Source organism: Chaetodon auriga, chromosome 15 (genome assembly GCF_051107435.1).
Source record: "Chaetodon auriga isolate fChaAug3 chromosome 15, fChaAug3.hap1, whole genome shotgun sequence".
Lineage (NCBI taxonomy): Eukaryota > Metazoa > Chordata > Actinopteri > Chaetodontiformes > Chaetodontidae > Chaetodon > Chaetodon auriga.
The window spans coordinates 23,186,306-23,208,855 of NC_135088.1; the positions used below are offsets into that span (position 1 = coordinate 23,186,306).

Genomic DNA, 22,550 nt, shown 5'->3' on the forward strand with positions numbered 1-22,550 from the left:
CTGGCAAACTAAAAAAGACTTTAAGAAAGCATTTAGACCATCAGGGGACATTAAGAATCTCCACTGACACATGGCCTAAAGGGAACTCTTTAGTAGTTTCTTAAGGCTGATGAGACAGGTTTCAGAGCATGTTTTACAAACTGATGCCCCTGAAGCTATTGAGCAAAATCTCCCCACACCATTATGACATTATTGCTCTGGCCAGACATTTTCACATAATCTAAATGAATGCAATAGCAGGGGTCAGAGAGAAATGTCTGTCATAGATGACACTAATGGACAAATATTTAACAGACCATTTAATTGCAGTTGTGTTGCTAGGAAACAGCTTGGGTCCTGGTTTATCTCCTTATAGATATTCATAATGGCAAACAACACAACAGAGAAAACGAAGATGAACATATTTAGAATGTTGTTTGAAACTATGAAAAGATTCATTTGCCTTGTGGAAGTGTAGAAGTTCATGTATGGTATTCAGATAATTCTGTGTTTTCTTCTCTTCTGCTGTTATCTGACCATCAACAGCCTAGCGTTTCTCCACTCTGTGTGGCACACTGTAGTGTACTTCCTCAAAGTCACAACTCAAGGTCAACAGAATGGACAGAAAAGTGCTAGGCCAAGGAGGAGATAAATCAGCTAATTAAAGTGCGCTCACTTAATCAAGGGACCAGTAACTCTTTGCCCATCGCAGCCAGTCAGGCCCAGTGTAACATTACTGCCTTGTGGAAGAGTTAGTGCCCTCTGGGAGGGATGCCCACACCCAGTGCCTCATAAAACACACAGATGCAGGGTTAATTGACTGTTCAGCACTTGTCGGCCTGCCATCCCGAGTACTGTAATGGCAAGAGTGCACTTTTTTTTTTCTTGTCGCTGTCTTTGTCTCTGTCTGGCTTCAGCTCCTCCTACTCTTTTCTCAGTGAACATGATCAGCATCCTCCTTCTCTTAATTTGCAATTACTGTTAGCTGTTGTGCAAGGGGAAGTGCAGGGGGAGGATGAAGAAGATTACATGAAAAAGGAGGGAATGATTAGGAGTAGTAAAGATGGGATGCACTGCAGACAAACAGGCATTCCTGCAGCTTTATTTTTTCTCACATTATTCAATTAAGTTGAGCAGGTACCCGAAACTAACTGGTATTTCTGCACTGGTTAAAACATTCTTGAAGAAGCACCACAATATAATGACTTCCTGAAATCAAAGTAGCTGAGGCCATGGTGTGCTAATGATTATCATGTATGCACTTTGCTTACCAAGTTGTCCAGCTCTGGATCTTCACTGAAGAAGGGCTTGTGTTCTCGCTCCTGCTGGTGCACGAAGTTTTCAATGTCCACATCAAAGCTGGCTGACGTGATGCATTCAGATCCCTGTGTGGCCTGCTCACATTTCTCAAACAACAATGCCAGCAGTGGGAACAGTGGATGTCTGAGGAGAAAGAGAGAGAGAGAGAGGCTGAATATGTGACAGTTTGTATTGATGGTGTCTTTTATCAGGCTTTGATCTTAATTCATGTCTATATTACTGGTTGTCTACTGGTAGTAAAGGTTGGTGCTTCAAGCCAGAACTGGAGCTTTTAAAATCCAGATTTTACTGCAATCTTAAAGTTTTAATGGAAAGGAGGTAATTAATGCATTGTGGGAGTTTTGGGAATTTAATTCATTCCAATTCTTTGGTGCAGCCACTAACTTGTCGCTTCCGCTTGACCTCAGTTGGTTATTTCCTACATTTCCCAGACAACCTTTCCAGACCTGGGGTGTGGATTCAGTCAATCAGAGGTGGGTGTACCTACATGTGTGCATGTAGAAGCAAGATGTCAGGTACAGAAAGAAACATTTGTTCTTTGATTCTAAATGGCTAAAAATCTGAAATCTGCTGCTTCTGTTTTACATGTTGCTAAAATTGTTTCTGCGGTGAAATTCCACTGTATTATTTTGATGTGATATCACATTGTCTTTATTGGCACAGTTCCTTTTGAAAGTAAGACAAAGAGACTCAGGAATGCAAGATAGTGATGGGTTTCAAAATGTATTTTTCCTTGAATGCAGAATAATGAATTTGCAATTTACATCACTCTCATCAGTACATGAGGCAAAGACGGAGAACAAATTACAAATGTTACATATCAACTGAGTTCTTTTCATTGGTGGACTATCATGACCATGGGTCTGGAGCCACACTCTGGAGCCCCATCCCCCCTCCCCCCATCCTCTCCCAGCGCACAACAGCAGGATCAAGTATCCAGCACACACCATTATGTATTGTTCTGCAATTCTGTTGATTATTTTGGTAGAATACATTAACCATATTTTAATCCTGTTTTGCTCATGTTATGCATTCTAATCAGCAGGATACATTATTCATTGTCAAGAACTAAAACAGAAAGTATACTTGAATAATGTAAATAAAACATCGCCTCCCACTGGTGATGAAAGGACATAATGTTGATGTGTACATAATGTAGAGTCACAGCTACAATCACACTGCTAAACGCAGCAGCAGTGACAGCCGCTGTAACCACACCATTGGAAGTCATGGATCATCATCACTGTCCAACAGGACATGTTGGTGGCCATGAGTGACGACATGATGATGTGTCAGTCCTTGACATTTGAGTAAGCGTAACATTCTAACCGACACTAAGTGTCAGATACACTCTTAATGGCCGTTAGGAAACGCTGACTGTTTTGAGGCACTCTGCTGGAGGCCCGCTCTGTCCATCAGGTCTGATGATCAGTTCATCAGAGATATTTCATATGAATTAGAGGAATGTCAGCTCTCTCCATTGCAACACTGTCTAATTCTCTACTCTCTAGTTGCACCGCAAGCTTCTTTTTCCGTTTTTAAGTTTACGCTTTGCTGATGCAGTACAGGCATGATTTTCCCTTTTCAAATTTGACATTAGTGTTACTTTATTTTCCAATTGGTTACACAATTACAAAACATTTGTTACACAAATAACTATGCACGCATTATGATATTATAACATTTTTACTGACATGTAAGCTCACTCTCATATAAAAATATTCATCTTAGACATATTTCTACCCACTTTGTCTACAGGATCCTGGTGCATATACATGTTGCCAAAGCAGTACTTCTTTGGTCTTTGGTCTTCTTTACTGTACATATGCAAACACACATTATGGACTCCTAATAGGGTGACTAAATGGAAAAATCTGAGAGAAGAATTCAAGACATAATATGAGCACCCCTCCAAGACCCTTCTCCCTCCCTCACTGTACTGTTAATAGCGTGGCAGCTCCAGGACATTCCCTAAAGGACATGCTGAACATACGGACAAGGTTCAGCTAGAGATCAAAAAAAAGATCTTTAAGTGGATAGGATATGGTCCAGTGACAGCACTAGGCTTCACAGTGTCACCTACATTGTTACCATCTGCCTTTTATAGGAAATGTCACTCACATAAGATCCTAAAGATACATTGTGCAATGGTCCATACTGTGCTGCTGCACATGCCAAATTATTGAGCATTTCCACTTGGAAGAAAGGTCTAATGGTCAGGGTGACAATACTACAATACCATCATAAAATCTGAGAAGAACTTGAACTGAGGACTGACTGAGAATAGAAAGTTTTGGCTCAGATGCATATCTGTATGCCAAAGAACTACATTTTACATCTCCCCATGTCTTTACTCCATACAGACTCTGCAGTCGGCCTCCTCCGTCCTTTCACACACATTCTGTCCTTGGTGTTATGGACTTAGAGGAAACCCGAGGAAACCTCTCAAAATATTTCCCCACCAAATTCATCATAATAAGGTCTCTTGGCAGCCCTGTAAGCTGCTTACTAGTGGCATATTTCCTTATTTCCACATCCAGTGACTTTAGCTGTAGAGAGTATAACAATACGTCTTCAAGAAATAAAGCCACATTTATTAGCAGCAAAAAGCATTGACATAAGAATTAATTATTGTCATGCATTTAGTAATTTCAGGATTTCAAATGCAAGACACTGTCATTCAAACCCTGCTGAGAGCTTCAAACCACATGCAGGACTGTATCTTCATATTATTTGACGCATCAAACTTTCTGACTCTGGGTTACATGAAAACCCCTTCAAGCAGAATTTTAATGTGATTGTAAGATCTTTTTTAAATTTAACATTTTTTTGTTTGTATAAAAAGCTATATCACAGTAACAATTTGTGTAGTCTGTGTGTTTCCTGCTCAGTGTGGGGAGGAGGTATGCATTGTTGCTACAGTGTGTATTTCAATACTACCACAAACTAAAAAAAATCCCTGGTTCAGCAGGGGTTTAGTTGTTCTGGGTGGTTTTGACTCAGTGTTGGTGATATATTTATGTTATCGTTGGGTCACTGGATCAAAACGACCTCTTCTCTTGGGTGGTTTTCTACCACTGTGGGGTGCCAGCGTCAAATATTCAAATCTACATGGAGCAAAGTTGTAATAACTGAAATTTAAGTTTTTAAATATGTATACTGAGCTGTGCTTTTTTTTCTTAACAAGTTAATTATTCTTAATTTACTATTTCTTATTTTTTTAATCTCTGAGTGTCTCTGTTTGTTCAGGCTCGTGTGAATGCTGTCAATCAAACTCTGGCTCGGACTAAACAACCAGGCAGAGGTCTCGGTCTGCTTCCAAGCAGGCTCTCATGCAGTTTGTTTGTGGTGTGAACACAAAGGAGACCAACCACAGGACCTGGATAACCGAGAAGTTAAACTACTAAATCCATCTGCTGAATATCAACTGTCAGGAAGCAATCTAAATAGCACATGTATTTATTCAAAATCATTTGGTAACTGTGGTAACACATATGCACATCACTGTTGGGACATTCCCTGACACATCTGAAAGTTAATTCAAAGGTGTGTTGTACCTGTGCTCTTCTCCATATACTTTACCAGTTCCACAATAAAAAAGTGACTCTTTCATATCACCCTGTCTTCTCTTAATACATCCACAGTATGCACCTGTAAAACTACTGTATAAGATGCCTCTTTGTTTGTCCCGAGTTTCTGCCTGTTTGTCCATATTTATGATACAGGAGGCCCAGTTGCAGCCTTGACTATTAATTTTTACAACCAATCATTTCTTGGTGAGCTCTTTGTGACACTTGAGATGATAAATAAACACAAGGCACAGTAAAGTACTGCTTGACTGGCTGCCAGTCAGAGGAATGTGATTTTGATGTCAGATTTGGATTTGTTTATGATAAAGTCAGTGTGTATACAAACCAGACCAGAACTAATCTGTGAAAGTGTGAGAGTGGCCTAATTTTACTGTCTATCCTACATGTGAATGACTTTCACACCTGTAGTTCTGTTCAAGTTGTGAATATGTGAGTGTGGAGGAGGATGTAGCTAAAAAAGGGCAACGAATCTAGACAATCAGCCCGGGATAAATAGGTTCAATCAACTGAATACATAGAATAGAATACATGTATAGAGAATTCATTTTTGCAATTCTTTGTAATTGTTTACTTAAAGATGATCTATTGGAGGTCACCTTTTTTCCATTTTTATTTCACACTGTGTCATCGTTGTAGACACGCATGTGTGTGTATGCATGTGAGTGTATATTGCAGGGGACTGCACTGACATGGAGGCAGACTGGGTCCCTGCTCAGGCTCTAACCCATGGCTCTCATTTGCAGCCTTTAATAGTCGTCTATATTATACTCTAATCTGCCTGATCCCAATTTAATGCCGCTCCCTCAGCCAGACGTGGCAGGAATACTAAACAGTAGGGTCACGTGCAGAGTGGAGAGCCTCTGCCTTGTCTGTTTAATGTCTGCTTGTGGTGGGGTGGAGAAGAATCCGGGTGGGGGTGAAGGGGGGGGGGGGGGGGACTAACTGAGAGCAAACAGGGTGATTCTCAGCACTGCAGATGGTGTCTTAACAAGTTATTTACTCTCACATTCATTCTTTGTTATTTGTGTTATTTTTATTACACACAAGTTCTGCCAATGGGGTGATATCATTTAACTTTCTTTTTTTTTTTAATTCTACAAATGTTAATGTCTATAAACAAAAGAGGATAAGACATGTCGACCCACTAGTGTCAACAAAATGATACTTTGAGTCGTTTGTTGCTTTATAAACATCACAAATGGAAACGCACACGAACACATCTATTCACACATGTGTGCTGTCAAGGAGATGTGGCACAGCAGGGCCTGAGGACCCAGGGGCATTGTGGGTAGAGCTCCAGAGTACACAGAACCTTTATTGGCTGGTAAATATATACTATTGTGTGTGCATGACAGACAAAACACCAATAGCCCCACTAAAAACAAAACAAATGCAGCAATTAAAGGTTATAATGCACATGATAGCAGAATGGCTTACATGTCAAAGACTGAAAAAGTCTCATTAAGAGATTGTTGATAAGATGCTGATATGCCGTTCACCAAGCTGCTGCCTCACACAACCCTTGAAAGACAGCCACGTTTTCTACTCATTCATTCAGGATTCATTATGTTCATTAATACACACAACTAATGTTTACATGATTGCATTTTCCAAAATAAAACATTACTAGAAAAATATTTTTATGCTACATGTTGCAGCACTTGAACAAAAATATTTACTGTCTCATTATAATGAGAAGACTTTCTTACTTTAACAAGATTCCTTTCCTGTTCCTGTTCCCTCGTAAAAAAAAAAAAATTATATTAGTGTGACACATTTCTCTTGTTATTTCTACATACCAAATTATTCTCTTTGAATAAGAAACATTTCCTGTTAAAGGATCATATTAATCTATCTCCTTAACTCTATCATATCTTGTGGAAACAGGAAAACCTTTGTCATTATTATATAACTTATGCTGTTATACCAAGAAAGCTTTTATATCTTGTAAAAATGTAGTTGATTCCTAAAGAGAAGACAGCATAGGCTAGAAAATTTAACAATGACTGTTTTATATGGTTCAATTAAAGTTTTATTGCATACTTGGAATGAGTCAAGGTGTCTTTCCTAATGTCATCTGGCCTTGTGTTGTTGAGAGAGGGCGGCAGTGGGGTAGGAGATATCTGTGCATGGGCCTTTACCAAGCTGTAGCCGGTTGTTGACAACTGCAAATCTAATATGACACTGCATCCACACACAATAATTTTGCATGGGCACACAAAAAAATACAAAAGCAGCTCACAGCCATACTACATAACAAGCATCATGCCACATTTCTAGATCATCGTATGCTTGATCAGGCACTGATTGTTTAAACAACATATGGCAGTTTAGAGTGATAACAACATACCAACTAATCATGTTGAAATTAAAAAAATACATAAAAAGTTCAATAATATGTTGTCATACCAAATAGTAACACTTGCTAGTGTATATAGTTGTAACAAGAAAAATATTTCATGATAACATGACAAATATCTTGTCATAGATAAGAAAAACATTTTTTTCATGGTGACAGTTGCCATGTTATGCCTCTAAGATCACTAATGACTAAATAAAAAAAAAACAAAAAACTGTCCAGTATAGTACAGCTTGTAAAGGCAACCAACTAAGTGTTATTTATTGTTTTAAACTCAGCATCTGCACTGATGTTTAGTGTTATTTTACAGTAACTTCATGTGACACTCAAGTGATGTGAGATCTGAGAGTGAACAAAGTGAATTTTGAATCTGTATTTTATCATAATTTCAGATTGGTATACAGATGCACAACCCTCTCCATGCTGCTAAATTTGTAGATACGTTTCAAATTATGCAGCTTTGATTCTGTCCAAATTGAGCCAAATTCTTTACAGCTAACAAGACAGCTCCCATGTCTTGTATAATGGAACTGAATCTAATTAACATTCAGAAACAGTAAAGTACATTAAACTGAAAATGCATTTGTTCATCAGAATTTGTTGAGCTGGAATGTTACTGAAATCTGCTGACAACTTCTTAACATATGTGGTGAGAGTTCTGTCTGGACAACAAAATAATGCAAAAGCCTGAACCATTTGCATAATATACACAAATTCATTCCCTTCCTTTGCTCATTTATACATGTGTCAACAGACATGTCTTAAACATGTTATGTAAAGCCATTAAAACAAAATTGCTAAAAAAAAGAGGTATTTTTTAACCCGTCATTTTGCTGTTCAGCGGGGGGAAAAAAAATCTTGAGGGGTGGTGTGTTTTGCAAAACTGATGTTATTTAGCCTCGAGATATTGTGCAAAAAGGCTAGAGACAAACATCTTTCGAATTTGATGTGATACATTTGAGATCATTATGGGTTTTTGAGATTAGCTTTAGTGTCAGAGCTCTATGGGAATTTTAAGATCTAACCTGTCATTGGTGCTCTGCAGCTAACAGCCAGATATGGAATAAATGATGTAAAAGGCTAAAGCTATCAAGGCAATCAGGGTTTGCATGATAAAACGTCTATCCTTGACAACATACCATACCATTGTGCACAGTTGGACCTCACCAACTTGCAGCGAGGTAAAAACACCACCCTTCGGCGCTTTCTATGACCTTTACACAGGAAGTCAGGATTAAGGTAGATGGGGTGTGAAAAAGCATGCATTTTTATGAACGTGAACCTAGCCGCATGTGTCTGCCCGTGTGTGTGTGGGTGTGAATGCATGGCCACGCAATGTGTGTTTTCCAGTCTCCCACTACCTCCTGCAACCCTCCTGAGCCCCCACCCCCCCACCACATGTCGGCTGCCAGAAGCGGCAGGTTCTATCTGCAGTGCGACGGAGTGGAGATTGCTGGCTGGGGGATCATTACAAGGGCCATAAAAGAGCGATTTACAGGACGGCCAGTGAGTGGAGTCAGCACGGTCCCCACCCTCCAGCACTGCACCGTGCTGGGTCACCAACCAAAAGCCCAAAACGGTGAATCAGAGACCAGCGGGGGAACGTGATGGCTTAAAAATGAAGGTGAGGGACATAGCAGGTCCAGTGACATCTGCAATGTGAGTCAGAGGCTAAAGAACGAAATAAGGTGCCACTTGAATTTGATGTTATAAAAGGCAAAACATGACGTGCTTTAAAAACTTTCTGTTGTGAAGTGAAAGATGGCAAAATTTTATAGCTGTTGTGGAGCTGAATAAACATTTTGTGAGATTCTTTTTTAAATGTTGTACTAAAGGCCAAGAGGGAACTATCTGCCTGTCAGTCAACATATTAATACACTAGAGCAACATGAGTGCTCATGCCTTTCTTACATGTTGGTATGGCATTCGAAGCAAACTGTGTGCATCAAAGTCATCAAAGTCCAAGTCCAGTTCTTCTTAGGAAAGGAGGCTTGAGCAAAGCCTGATTAAAAGTTATTTTAAACATTTACTTAAATTTTTTGGCCACTTAGGGGCAGCAGATACATAAATACATATGAATGCAGCGCTCATCACCTTCATAGTTGATGTGGTGAACTTGTCTATTTGGTCATATTTCTGGCCACCTGATAAATGTACATATTTGATGCTAAATGCAAGGGAAAAGATGGGAAAATGGAAGCAGGAAAACAACATAGTGCTAAGACTCAGGACAGGGAGCTCATTTGAACATCTACAGTTCCATCACATGTGCAACTGTGTCTGCTGAGAAACACTGTTATACAATGCAAAATTACTACTTCAGTTAGTCAACTCACATGTTCCAGGTCAGGAATGAACTTCCACTGTCAGCAGGCACTATTCTTTACAAATGGTTACCAAAATTGGAGTTATCAGGCTTTCTCTAGACAATGAAAAATATTAAACCTGCAGATGCAAAACTGTGCATGAAAAGAAGCTCAAATCAAAGCAGCGTAGTCATCTATGGAACAAGTCATGTTTGCCGGCTTTCGCAATAATCTGGCAGGCCACCAAGGGGGTACAGAGAGAGGTGGAGGTGGGGTTTGAAGGTATGTGTTTATGTGAATGTGTGTGTGAGTTGGAGAGAGACACACATGGAGGTCTCTCTCTCACTCGCTCTGCTCCCCACTGTTTGCCAGTCTAATCAGGCCTGCTGTACCCCCGTATATTAGAAGCCAGTTTGTGGTGGAGTCCTGCTGTGTTTGCTCCTGACAAGGCCCCAGTTTCCTCAGGCTACATGTCTGAAGCACACCCTGTGTAAGGGTGTGTGTGTGGGGGGGGGGTACACACACATACATACAGTACACACGTGTGTGCACATACACACATACACAAAGAACCCCCCGGCACTATCTGAATAAAACCTGTCTGCTTTTCTCTGCTTTTCTAATTCCCCTTTTTATTCTCATGTCTGGTCCTGAACTTCACTTGGGGTTTTGTTTCTCTGAGGCCTCCTAAACCAAAAAGCTCCAACTACTCTGTGGTTTGAACAACATGTCTCCCAATGACAACCATAACCATCAATGCAGGCTGAGTCCACAGTTGCCTGTGTGGAATTTGGCTGAAGACCACAGCAGGTGTATACAGATTGGACAAGCAGTACAAACTGTAGTTTTTCTCCTGACCAAAAGAGCCATACCCTCACTTGACTGTAAGAAGATAGTAAGTAGCTAATAAGAGTGGATGAAGATAATGTTGATTGAGACAAATGTAAGAAAAACAACTATCCAGTGAATGATGTTAAAAAAAAAAAAAAAAAAAAACATTCTAAAAACACCAATCTGCATGTAGCAATTGTTCTTTCTATTGGTGAAACAAAGACATGCTGATAAAAAATTCAGTCTGAATGGATAAATGTTTCCAGAGGACATTACTTGACAGCTGTGAAGTTCAAATAATGTTTCTTTTCTATGTTTGCTGTAGGCCACTATTGTGCCAAGAAAAGATAATATATATTTCTAAGTTGCCAAAGTAAAACAAAAAAAAAGAAAAAACAAAAAAAAAAAGAAAGAAAAGAAAATTGTGGACTTTCTGTCTCATCCAAAGTCAAGCAGTGAGGAAACTCATAAAAACGGGTATCTGAAAGAAACAGCCAATAAAACTACTTGAGCTTTGACACAGTTTCCTGCTTTCAGCAGCGGCTGAGCACCAACACACGCTGACCTGCTAAATGGAGGAGGCACGGCCTGTTTTAAGCCCGTCAGACAGCAAGTCCTTGCGCTGCTGGAAAAGCAGCACAGTGGTCGAGGATGCATTGATGCATTGTGTCAGTGAGGATAAACAGACTTTATGGTGCATTACAGTGGCAGACAAACACACAGGCGAGCACAAATGTGGATAACACCATCCTTGGACGTGTCAAATTAAACGCACTCCCTCCTGATGTGTACGACATGAGAGGTCTTCAAATCTTCACTTCTTTTGTGCCATTAACAACAAGTGCATATGCAAGCAGAAACACACCCGAGGCTGAATAAATTCCAGTATTTCTTGGAGTTTGGTGACTGTCAGCATGACGGCATGTTAACCTTCCCACAAATACACACACAAAACCTTAAATCTAGTCTCAATGCAAAATACCCGGGCTGACCAGCATGAGAGAGGCTTTCAGCAAAGACCCACTATGGAGGGGAGTGAATGATAATATGCACCATACAGGGCTTTGCACTGCAACATTGGCATCTTTGTAAAAGGATCCTACCACTGTCAAAACACAGAATAAATCCAATTTTATTCCTGTTTTTCTTTTACTTTCTGGTGCAAATAAAATATGTTATATTGTATATGATGAACACCTATATCCCAAGCCAAGTGGAGTTTGATATGTGTGATGAATAGGCTCTTATAAGAATTAAAAATATACAGAACAGCTCTCTTTCTGGCATAGTGTGTGTGAAAATGTAGTGAGTGCAGCTCTGACTACATATACAGTGGATGTGTAATGCTGCCTGTGAAGACTTGTGAAAAATACACTTGTCCTACTGCTTATCATTGATTCCCTAAGTTTTCTACATGTAAAGCAAGCGAGCAGTTGACTCAAACAAACTCATTAAAGTGTGACCTTAAAACCGCATGTTCTGGTAAAAACAATTCTTCTCCCCGAGTTGTTTCTCAGCATCATAAGGACATTTCTGTTTTAAAAAAGAATGACTATTATGATGTCTCTTTCAACTAAGTGCATGTTTCCATCTCTGAATGGAATCAGCTTCCATCAGCCGCAAACACATCCACAACCTGAAAAACAAAAGCCTTACCAGCTTTTTAATAAGATGCAGAGAATCCAGAAGGATCTTTATAGTAAATGCCACAACTCATTAGGCTAATTACCCTATCACACATTTACTCCGCTGCTAATAACAAAGTAGGCAGAGAGACAGAGAGAGGGAGAGAGGAAACCACACATCTCCTCATAAAGTTGGCATTCTAGCAATTAGTGAAAAGAAACATTAAAGCCCACACAGACTTCCTGAGCAAAATAATTAAAGAAAAATGGCAGAGATGTTGATTCTCCGTGCCTTTCTCTTTTCAAAGTCTACAGCCTCCATATGAGCACTGTGTAGAGGCAGGAACACTGGCAGACCAGACTTCTATTAAAATAAGAGTGCTATTTGTGTCTTTTTGCATAATTTCACTCACTGTGGGAGACAGGACTTGTGAAGTCAAATTTAATTGCATTTATAACAAGGTAACAAGGTGCGTTTAGTCATTAGCTCCTTGCATGGGCAAAAATAATTCCAAAAATTCTAATGTGCTCAGCCTCCACTGAATACAGAACACCAAGGATTTCACTTAAGACCTACAAATAATCATATTTTAACAGCTCATGCTGGTGAATCCCCAGCTCTTGTTGCTCCCTGAGCTCAGTGCTACCTCTGGCACTGTTGATCACAACATCTTAATTGGCCATCATACACATTTACAGGCTCAGCTGGCTCTATATTCTCCATAGAACCATTTCACTGCTAACTAATTCAAGCTCCCATCTTATTTTATTCTCATCCTTTGCGCCCCTGTTGTGTCACACACAGACACTGATAATGTACCACTATATTTGCCTGTAAAACATAATAATATGGACCCTGATACTCTTTAAAGGGATTTTGTGGAAGTGCTTAGACTAAATTGGTTGGGTAGCCTTTAAACATTTTCGGGCAAAATTAATCATCTCACTGATAGTGCTGTAGATTTCCTGGGAAATGATAAAAAAAAAAAATGTTGATGACTCATCCTGCACTCGGGGGTGTATACCAATCTTGTGTTTTGCGAAATGCTTTCTAAATTTTTACGACACCGCCATGGATGTAGGAAGAAAAGGATGCCACTGGAGCGTTTCTGTAGGCCGAGCCTCACAAACTATATGCCTACTGTACAAAAAAACTAGTTGGTTCACTCTGATGTCCTCCAGCTGCTCTGACTCAACTCTGGACAAATAGCTTTACTTATTGCTGGTCTCAGGTTTCAGATACTGTTTGATCCCGGTCCAGCTGGTCATGAGAGCTCCCAGTCTGGGCAGCATCAGCTAATAGGACTGCTAACGTTAGCTGCATGGCGAAGGGGGTGTAGCACACTTTGAATGCTATAAACCACGACAAGTCAACAAGGAACACGGAAATATGCAGAGGCAAATTGCACTCCTCCAGCTGTTTCGCGGGAACTTCAAACTTAATCTGGATGACTGAAGTAGCCTCGGCTTCCATTCCTCTCTTCAGAGAGGGGCATTTATTATTATTACACGATACAAGGTCATGTTTATTGGTAATTACATGAGCCTTGTATATTGTTGTCTACAGTCAATTTAATAAAAAATAATGCAAAAGTTCTGAAACGGGGAAGCTTTCATCAGCTTACAATAAGCGCTAATATTTTTGTTACAGGGCCAGATTTGGCTCACCAGCAGGCTGCTATTTGCTTACCACTGCCATAAGCTGTTTTGTGTACTGGTTACATAAATAAGATATTTAATTAACCAGCTGTTGAGGTATTGGATGACATTTTCCTACTTTGAACAGAACCAGGCTAGCTGTTTTTGCCTGCTTTCAGTCTGTATGCTAAGTTAAGCTAACCATACTCTGACTCTGGCTTCATACTTAATATATAGACATTAGGTTGATGTCTATCTTCTCATCTCACCATATGCTGCTCAGATTGTAAAGCCCTTCAAGACAAATTGTGATTTGTGATACTGGGCTATATAAATAAAACTGACTTGACTTGACACTCTAAGAAAAAAAGGAACGTAATCGTTTTTCCAAATGTTGAACTGTCTTTTAATCCATGCGTTGCGCTGATTTACCCAGTACAACTAGGAAGTCACTCATACCGTAAGTGTATATGTGCACCGTCCTCCTGTTGGTTACAGCTCACTGTAGTTTCCAGCCTTTTTGCCACAGTACCCCACACAAACAATATACTCTGCTACAGTGCATGTTTAGGACATATTCATATCATATATCTCAGCACTTAGAGGCACTTCAATCAAGCAGCTAATAAAGAAATAACATTATTAACATTAATGTGTTCTCTATAGAAAACAGCAAGAGAGCTGGACAGCTGAGACCCCATTTAAATAAACTTATAAATAATAAGGTTTGTATCATTGCTACAGACATTTTTTGTTGTCTTTAGCTGATACTGTGAGCTTCCTCTTGCTTTCCTGTGTATTTGGTTTAGGGAAGGAAGAGGAGGAAACTGGAGACCCAAAAAAACCATGTGGAAGTGGTAGAGGAGCTGATTTGGACTGAGACTACAGCCACTACCGCTACCGCTACCACCACCACCACCACCACCACCACCCGGAGCTGCTCCAAACATCGCTGCTCACATCAAAGGCAGCCTTGTATCTCGGAGGAGCTGCTAAGGACTTTACAGCAGCTTGCCTCGGGCCTGAGCATGGGGGCCCGCACCTCCTCAGACAGCAGTGGTGGATACCCGCGGGTGGGACCCGAGGAGCCGGGGCAGACAGCCCTACACCGTCTGCAGTGTCATCGTTTCGGGACGGGCTGTGCCAGACAGAGCAGGGCAGCTCGTGTCTCGTTCAACTCAACAAATCTAGTAAGTTGTTGGTTTGCTGCCTACACCAGGAGATCACCCAGCATGATTAAAAATGTCTGTATTTTGAATAATTCACTTCATAAATAGATAATACAAGCTCATTATAGGACGCATCAATATTCTAGTGATAAGCTGAGAGAGGAGAGAGGTGTTTTTTTAACTAGAGTTTTGGGTTCCCCCAGCAGTGATTTTTTTTAGTATTATTATTATTATTATTATTATTATTTATGACACCTAACAAGGTGGTGCCTCTGAGCACTCAAATTTGGAACAAGTCCTGTAGGGTCATCTGTAAACATCCAAAAATGTGGGTGACAAAAAAGAACAAAAGCTTATACACAGTTCAGTTTGATCAGATATATTTCACAATGCTTTCATTCAGCGCCTACTACTAATGAATCTTAAAGTCTACTTGAAGAAATTCCACAATATTTCTGTGAATGAAAAAAGAATATTTCACAAATTCCACAGTCTTTGTATTTCTTTTGACACATATTGAAATTTCTTTTCATAAAAGTGCAGTGTCCCCCCTCAGTATGGTTCATTTATAGAATAGCAAACTTGTAGTTTAATTTCACAATGAGGTCTCTATCACTTGAAGGGTGATGCTTACCTTTGAAAAAGACTGTTGGCGTGAAAGAGAAATAAATTATGTTTTACAATTTAAGGCTGTAACCTTACACAAAACAACTGTTTTTTCTGATGAATTCTCTGGTTTAAATGTGTTTTTTGGTGTCCTTTAGCCTTCTTGGGTGTTCATAATCCAATACAATGACTGAAAAGCATTTCAAAGCATTTTAATTGATTCATGCATTCATTAATTGTCTAACTCTACTAATCAGTCGTAAGAGGCCAAAACCCATCTCAGTATACATACTCAGAGAAACAGCCTGACTCTTTCTAGTAAATCAAATGCTTATTTTAAAGTCAATTTATCAAATTCAAAGAGAAGGGAATTGAGGGTGCTTCTGGTCGCCTTTGATGAGTGAAAACGTTTACTGACGGTGCTCTTTGGTTTACAAATGACACTAAGTGAAAATTGAAGGAGGCACTCTTCAAGTACAATTTTCAAAGGTTTTTATGCCATGGCTACTTTCAGAGAACATATTAAAAACAACACCAGTGTGTGTAGCCCTCATCGGCAAACAGCGCATCAAGGCAATTTAAGATTTAAAGTCAGCGGAGAAAATGCAATAATTATTTCAAAGGAAGAAAAAGTGGAGGGAAATCCAGGGGCAGAATGGTGCATACTGCCAAAACTAGCTTGACAAATCATCACATTTATTTAACAAAAGGCAAAGTGATTAACAAGATGGTTGCAAAACAAAATGCTGGTTGACTATAATCAGTGTTCTATGTTAACTGTGACGATCCTGATCCTGGAGTTCAGATTTGTGCATAATTCACCCAAGAAAGACGTACAAACCTTAATGACACATGAACCTCTCATGGGAGATTGAACCAACCTGTAAACTGCCCTCTTGTCAGATTCAAGCTGGGCTTGGGGGTCAAGGGTCACACTGACAGAGGTATTTCCTGCTGCAGAGGCTGCTGGGATATGGACCTGTGGGGTCTTGGTGTTCTGCTGACTGGTGCCCGTCATCTGGGGACACATAAAACAATCACAAACTTTGTTTACATTTTGACTGTTTTGTTGCTGATCAGGTGGTTTTCAGGTTGGCTCTCCACCTGAAGACTGAAATAGATACTCTTGTTCATTGCTTGTAATAAGCAAGACTGAGAGTCTGCAGCCATTCGAGCGGCTCTGGAGGCTGTACTTACATGCTAACGTGCTAACACTCACAACGCTAGTATGTTCATGTTTAGCAGGTGTAATGTTTGCCATGTTTCCCTTCTTAGATTAGTGTGTTAGCATGGTACCACTTAGCACACATAGCAGCTGAAGCTGGTGGGAATGCCTTTAGTTTAGTGTTTTGATCATCAGCCAAAGTATTGGCACCTTGAATATCTATCCCAAATTCTCTGGCAATCCAAAGTTGTTGAGATATTTCAGTTTGGACCAAAATTATGGACCGAACAGCAGACTGACAGAGAGCCATACTGCTCAGTGTCAATACAGACAGCATTGCTGCTGTGGTCCTGCTTTTGACATCGAGTTTGCCAATAAGTTGACCAGTAATAATAGAATGTTTTTTCTACTTTCATTGTACATTTCATTTATATTTAGTTTAGACTGAATACAGGAAATGCTGAGTTAAAAAAAAACTTTTATATATATATATATATATGTGACATATTCCACAGATATAGACATTGAAACTGTAGTGAGATTTAATGTTGTTGGTATGATGTCAATATGACTGTCAACAGATCATTTTCACAGTCTGTTTTTGTCGAGATCCGCGGAAGAAAGATGACGTGCTGCTGCATTCATGCCTGAGGCGCGCTGCTCATGCATGCTGTGTGGTTACTCTAACATGTTAACCTGGTCACCACAATGAAAAGCAAGAGGTTCTGCGATGCACACATGTTCAGGTAGACACTGTGGCCCAGTTCTGGACTTCTTCTACTTCTTGTCATGAACACGCAGCTGCTTGTGAGGTAAAAGTAATTTTTTAATCACTTTTTAAAAGCAGAAGATGCATCTGACGCTGACAATACAAATGAGGATGTAGCTGGAATGAATCATTGTTGCTTGGTCAGTAGCCTTGTAATGAAGCTGTTAAGCAAAATGAATGAGATAGGAGATTCAGCAATTGAACAAGGCATGTTTACGTCTTATATAGATTCCTGCTAAATGATTAATATTCAGTTACTATATTTAGCAACTGAACAGTGTGGCCACAACTGGCCATACAGCTGAAGCACGCATATTCCTTTGCTCTGAGGAACCACAGAACGTTTGATGGTTCACCACGGAATCATTAGAGAATCTGTAAACTTCTTTGATGTTAGTTGTGCTGTAGGGTGGGCAGCAGAGTGACATGCTTTACAAACACAATCTGTTGTCTTTTTCATCCTTTACCCCACTTTCCTCTCCCATTCGTTCTCTCTGAGGAAATGAGTCTAACAACCCCCACCCCCCCACCCTTTTTTTGAGTCAGGGTGGGATGGAAGGCTTCAAGTCTTAATCCCAGCACCAAATGGGAAATAAATTAGCTTCTTCACACTTAACTAGCTCTAATTTGCATTTGCCGAGCGTGCAGACTGCAGCTCGGGAGCTCTCCCCTGGCACTAATCCTCTGGGCGAAAGCAGACAGAGGTGGTGTGGACAAGCAGGAGGGTTAGGCGATCGGATGAACCTGCTCTAACTCCACTCCATGTGATGGTCTGCAGTGTCAGACAAAGCCTGAGTCCAGCCACAGTGGGGCTACATTAAATACATGGAGCTGTTTGTGGAATCATGTGTCATGTTGAACACCAATGGCTGGGGCTGGACCCACTATTTTACACTTTAACATGCAGTATAACTGTTCCACTCATGTTTTCACCATAAAATGTAATTCAGCCTCATGAAAAATCACTTTAATATTCCTATGGCGATAGGACATTACATTATGCCTGTGTTATACAAATACATTATATTTGATACTTAGTTGTTGGTTTATAGTAATATTACTGAACCCTCTGATATATTTTCTCTTAAGATATCAAGATAAAATTCCTGCATTATTGTCATAATATTCTTATAGACTCATACTGTATTTGAAATGGTCACTCACTGTTTATAGTAAACTTTCAAGATGTTTATCACATGATGTTATTGTAATATTCCCGTAATATTACTTTTATTTGATATTCTCTACAGTGTCAACATTGTCACTTCATTGTACATAACCCTAAGTTTGTCCTGGACCCAAATGAGTTTTAATAAGCCCAGGAGAAAATGAAAAGGTATTCAAAAAAAAAATAAAAATCTCAATTTTGCAGTTATTATTACTATTATTATCATTAGACATTTGCATGCATGTCTGTGAGGAAGTAAAGCCAGCGTCATCAAAAAGTGTCACTTTAATACTATTTTAATAATACCACAGAATCTTGCCGTTTACTGTACATGCAATTCTCCCATAAAAAAACTCTCAGAAAAATATTGTCTGTATAATAATCTATAATATTCTACTTATCATAAGATTAGTAGTTGGTATGTTCAGAAGTTATTAATTACGTATTGTTTGACTGCACCAAAATCAAAGGTAATTTACATTACCTTTAAATTCGAAGTACTGCCTTATTATCAAATGATCATGACTAATTAAGCAAGAATTTAAGTTAAAGTTTTGGGGAAAGACATCCTCAGTCATAGTATTTTTTAGTGTAGCACTGAGTGTTACTCATGAACTGTCAACAGATAATGTCTCAAACTATTAGACTGCTAAGTTCTGATTGGTGCACAGAAATATATGACACCTTTTTTCCAACTGAGCCTCGGTTGTTTCAAACAAGTAAGAAGAGCACAGGTTACACAAAAACAAAACTGTATCGAAACATTTAATGTCTCTAAAAACTAAAAAATAATGTACTTGCGTAGGACTCCTTTGCTTATAGTAAGAAGCTGAGAAAAATAGGTTCTCAGGGCCTTTAACATTCATTCATAAGGAGCTACCGTGTGATGAGCAGATGAGTTGGTTCTTCAAGAACTGAGGTTAATTCTGATGAAACTTCTGACCTGTTGGCTCTCCTGGTACGATGGTGGAGGAACGCTCTGGGTGGCCATCATTGTCACTGCAGGTGCTGGGGACACATGTTGCATCATGGGATAGCTTCACATTGAGACTGGGAAAGGTACAGAAAAAAAGAAAAGAAACATAAATCCAGTGCAAGCAGTGATTGTACATTCTATTACTGCAGCAGCCACCAGGTGCTGCTATGATTAAATAATAGCAGATGAGATTCTCACACAGCATCTCACTTGTCCCTTTCACACTTCTTTTTCCCCATCTCCATTTACTAATTTATTTCTTCGCTCTATCTCCCACCAGTCTCCCACTGCATTTATTGCATAGAGCTCACAGAACAGTTGGGTTGGTGTATTAATACTGAGTGATCTAACAATGCTACCAAGCAGAAAGAAAACAAAGACTCAATCATGGAACCCTTTACAGAAATACTTTACATACCAGCAGGTTTATAATGACACTGCAAACAAACCCGACTACTTGTTTACCAATTACAGACAGCTATGCTTGTTTACTAATTACAGTACAGCTGGCTTTAAAGCAACACATTGTAGTGGAGTCACCTTGGTTGTCTCTATGTGTTGGCTTCTGGTTTGTTGTTGCACTATTACCAAGCCAATCAAGTGGGCTAATTAGGGCTCTTGTTGCTGGGCTAATTGCTATTGGCCGGGACCCCACAGGGCTGAGGGCTGTACCCTGTGGAACACCGCTGTAACCGTTGCCCCCACATCTAGTGAAAGAGCTAATTGGTTCAGGGTTCCATTACACATACATACAAACACACACACACACACACACACACACACACACACACACACACACACACACAGACCCCCTACCATCACTCCAACTTACTATAGGCAAGCACAGCAGGTGCTCCATCCTGAAGCTACATATAACCTATGTGTATAGGCTGCATGAAAATGTCCTCTAAATTAACTATCTGACCTGAGGGGGGAAAAGGGTGTTTTGATAAATGTGAGGGTAAACTTGATGAAACCTCTTATTTATCAAACTTATTTATCAAACTATAAACTTTTTTTATCAATTGGAAAAAACATAAATGTAAGCCCTGATCTCACAAATCGATGTATATTCACACAACAAAGTTTGATTTGGAGCTTTAAACACTGATGTGAACAGTCATATCAGCATTTGTTCAAAGACCAAATGCTTGCTGGATTCCTTGAGCCGCTGGACTTATTGGAAAAAGCCTTATAATGCCACATACAGCCTTGTGTGGTCATGAAAGGCAGGCAGCATTTACAGTGGACTGGTGCACTTGGGCTGGATGACCTGGAGGAAAACATTTGATTATAAGCTAGTGAAATGGAGCTGCAACATCTGAGCAAAATCTGTGCTTCGGTTGCAACATCCATTCAGAGCTAACGCCTCAGGAAATAAAAATGTGCAGCTAATCCACCTGACCACTAAAGCTCAGGATTTACAGTGTGTAAGTTGTGAGTGTATGGCCTGATGAAAATGTAATAATCAAATAATTTTTACAAGAATGCCACCTATGGTTCTTGAAGATACTATAAATATACATCATACAGCGATATCACACAAAATGAAAATACACCATAAGTATAATGGGGTCACTATTACAGTATAAATGAATAGCACAGACACAGTAAGTAGGAATATGAAGGAACATTAAAGAGATCATGTGTTTAATTCTGGCAAGAATACTATTGCAGCAGTATTAGTTCAGTGGTATACAATCCCTGCTGTACGCTCCTCCTATAGTCTCACACATCTGTGTATTGGGCCCTGAACTCTACTTTGGATAGTTTTCAGGTTGCTGTTGCCAGACAGGAAGTGATGCAAACATCTCATCCCTCTCTTCAAAACAATATGACAGACTTTCCCTGACACTGAGCTCATACTCTACTGAGACCCAGACCCTGGCAATGTCTCTGAATAGAAAAGTCTGAGACAAGAGAACTGGCTGAGACCCTTCTTGATTTGAGTGGCATCGGAATCCACCACTGCTGCCAACATTTTGATGTTAAATGCTAGTTTAGTTCCATTGACGAGTTCTAATTTGGGGTTTTAGCTTCAAATCTGCATGTTCCATCATGTCACACTGTGCTTGTGTTTGCTGTGTATGCATGAGTGTGTGTGTATTCAGTGCAGCATTATATGAGCATGACTGTTTGCACTGTGTGTGTTCACACTTGTTTGTGTGCCATGTGCGTGTCTCTGCGAGTCATTTTGTGTACTGATTGCGTCTTCTGGTTTCTGTTCTCATTCCAACTGGTATCAGCTGAAAGGCATCTTCTCTGTTATCAGTCCTCATTTTAATTGCAAATGCAGTGAGCGTGTTAGTGATTAAATGGAAAATTGCACATTAATTGATGAGACTGAAGATAAAGCAATTCCAATTACTGCACAGTATTTTAGGCGGCCTCTCAAAGTTTCGCCATCCCTCGAAGGAACGAGCCACCAAATGCCAAATTTGAGCAGGCAATCGTGCATCCATAAATACACACACACACACACAGACATAATATGCGCATAAGCACATACCATGGCTGCTGAAGCGTGAATGTACATACAAGAACAGACAAGTATATTGCAAAACACCAACAAATAAGACATATAATTTCAATAGTGAAATTAAAGACATACAAAAAAACTTGGAACTTAAAGTAAAAATCTCTTACAACACAAGGGGACAATAACCATCTGGCAACCACTGTCTGAACTCACCAAAGGTGTAAGGTTACACAATTAGTCATAAAATTCATTTTGAGGACAAATGACATGTTTGTTCCTCAACAAAGGCCTTTGAATTATTACAGAGTTCATAATGCATATCACTTGAAAAGTGCCTGTAGTCGCAATACAAATTCAAAAGCAAGCATAAAATGGAAAATGAGAAGTGGGCATAAAATTATTCCAACAAACATCAAAGGGTTTTGTGAATTTGGATTGGAGGCAGTCGTACTCTTTCATCGGATTTTGTGCAGTAAGACACACTTCTATTCAGCATTCAATTTTCCAACAATTCTCAAGCATAGAATGGGCCTCTGCTGTATTGATGTAAGGTTAGTCAGTGGCATAGCT

General features: G+C 39.7%; 1 protein-coding gene across 4 annotated transcripts in view; it reads right to left on the reverse strand.

The window, feature by feature from the left end:
- The window catches only part of LOC143332515 (homeobox protein PKNOX2-like), a 96,134-nt gene that overhangs the window by 13,079 nt on the left and 60,505 nt on the right, over positions 1-22,550 (reverse strand). For all 4 annotated transcript variants that reach the window (XM_076750071.1, XM_076750070.1, XM_076750068.1 and 1 more), the window contains 3 exons: positions 19,469-19,575; positions 16,305-16,441; positions 1,251-1,422 (listed from right to left, as the gene is read on the reverse strand). In XM_076750071.1, the coding sequence (XP_076606186.1) occupies positions 1,251-1,422; positions 16,305-16,441; positions 19,469-19,555 (396 nt within the window). In that variant the 5' untranslated portion in view covers positions 19,556-19,575. The remainder of the gene's footprint in view (positions 1-1,250; positions 1,423-16,304; positions 16,442-19,468; positions 19,576-22,550) is intronic.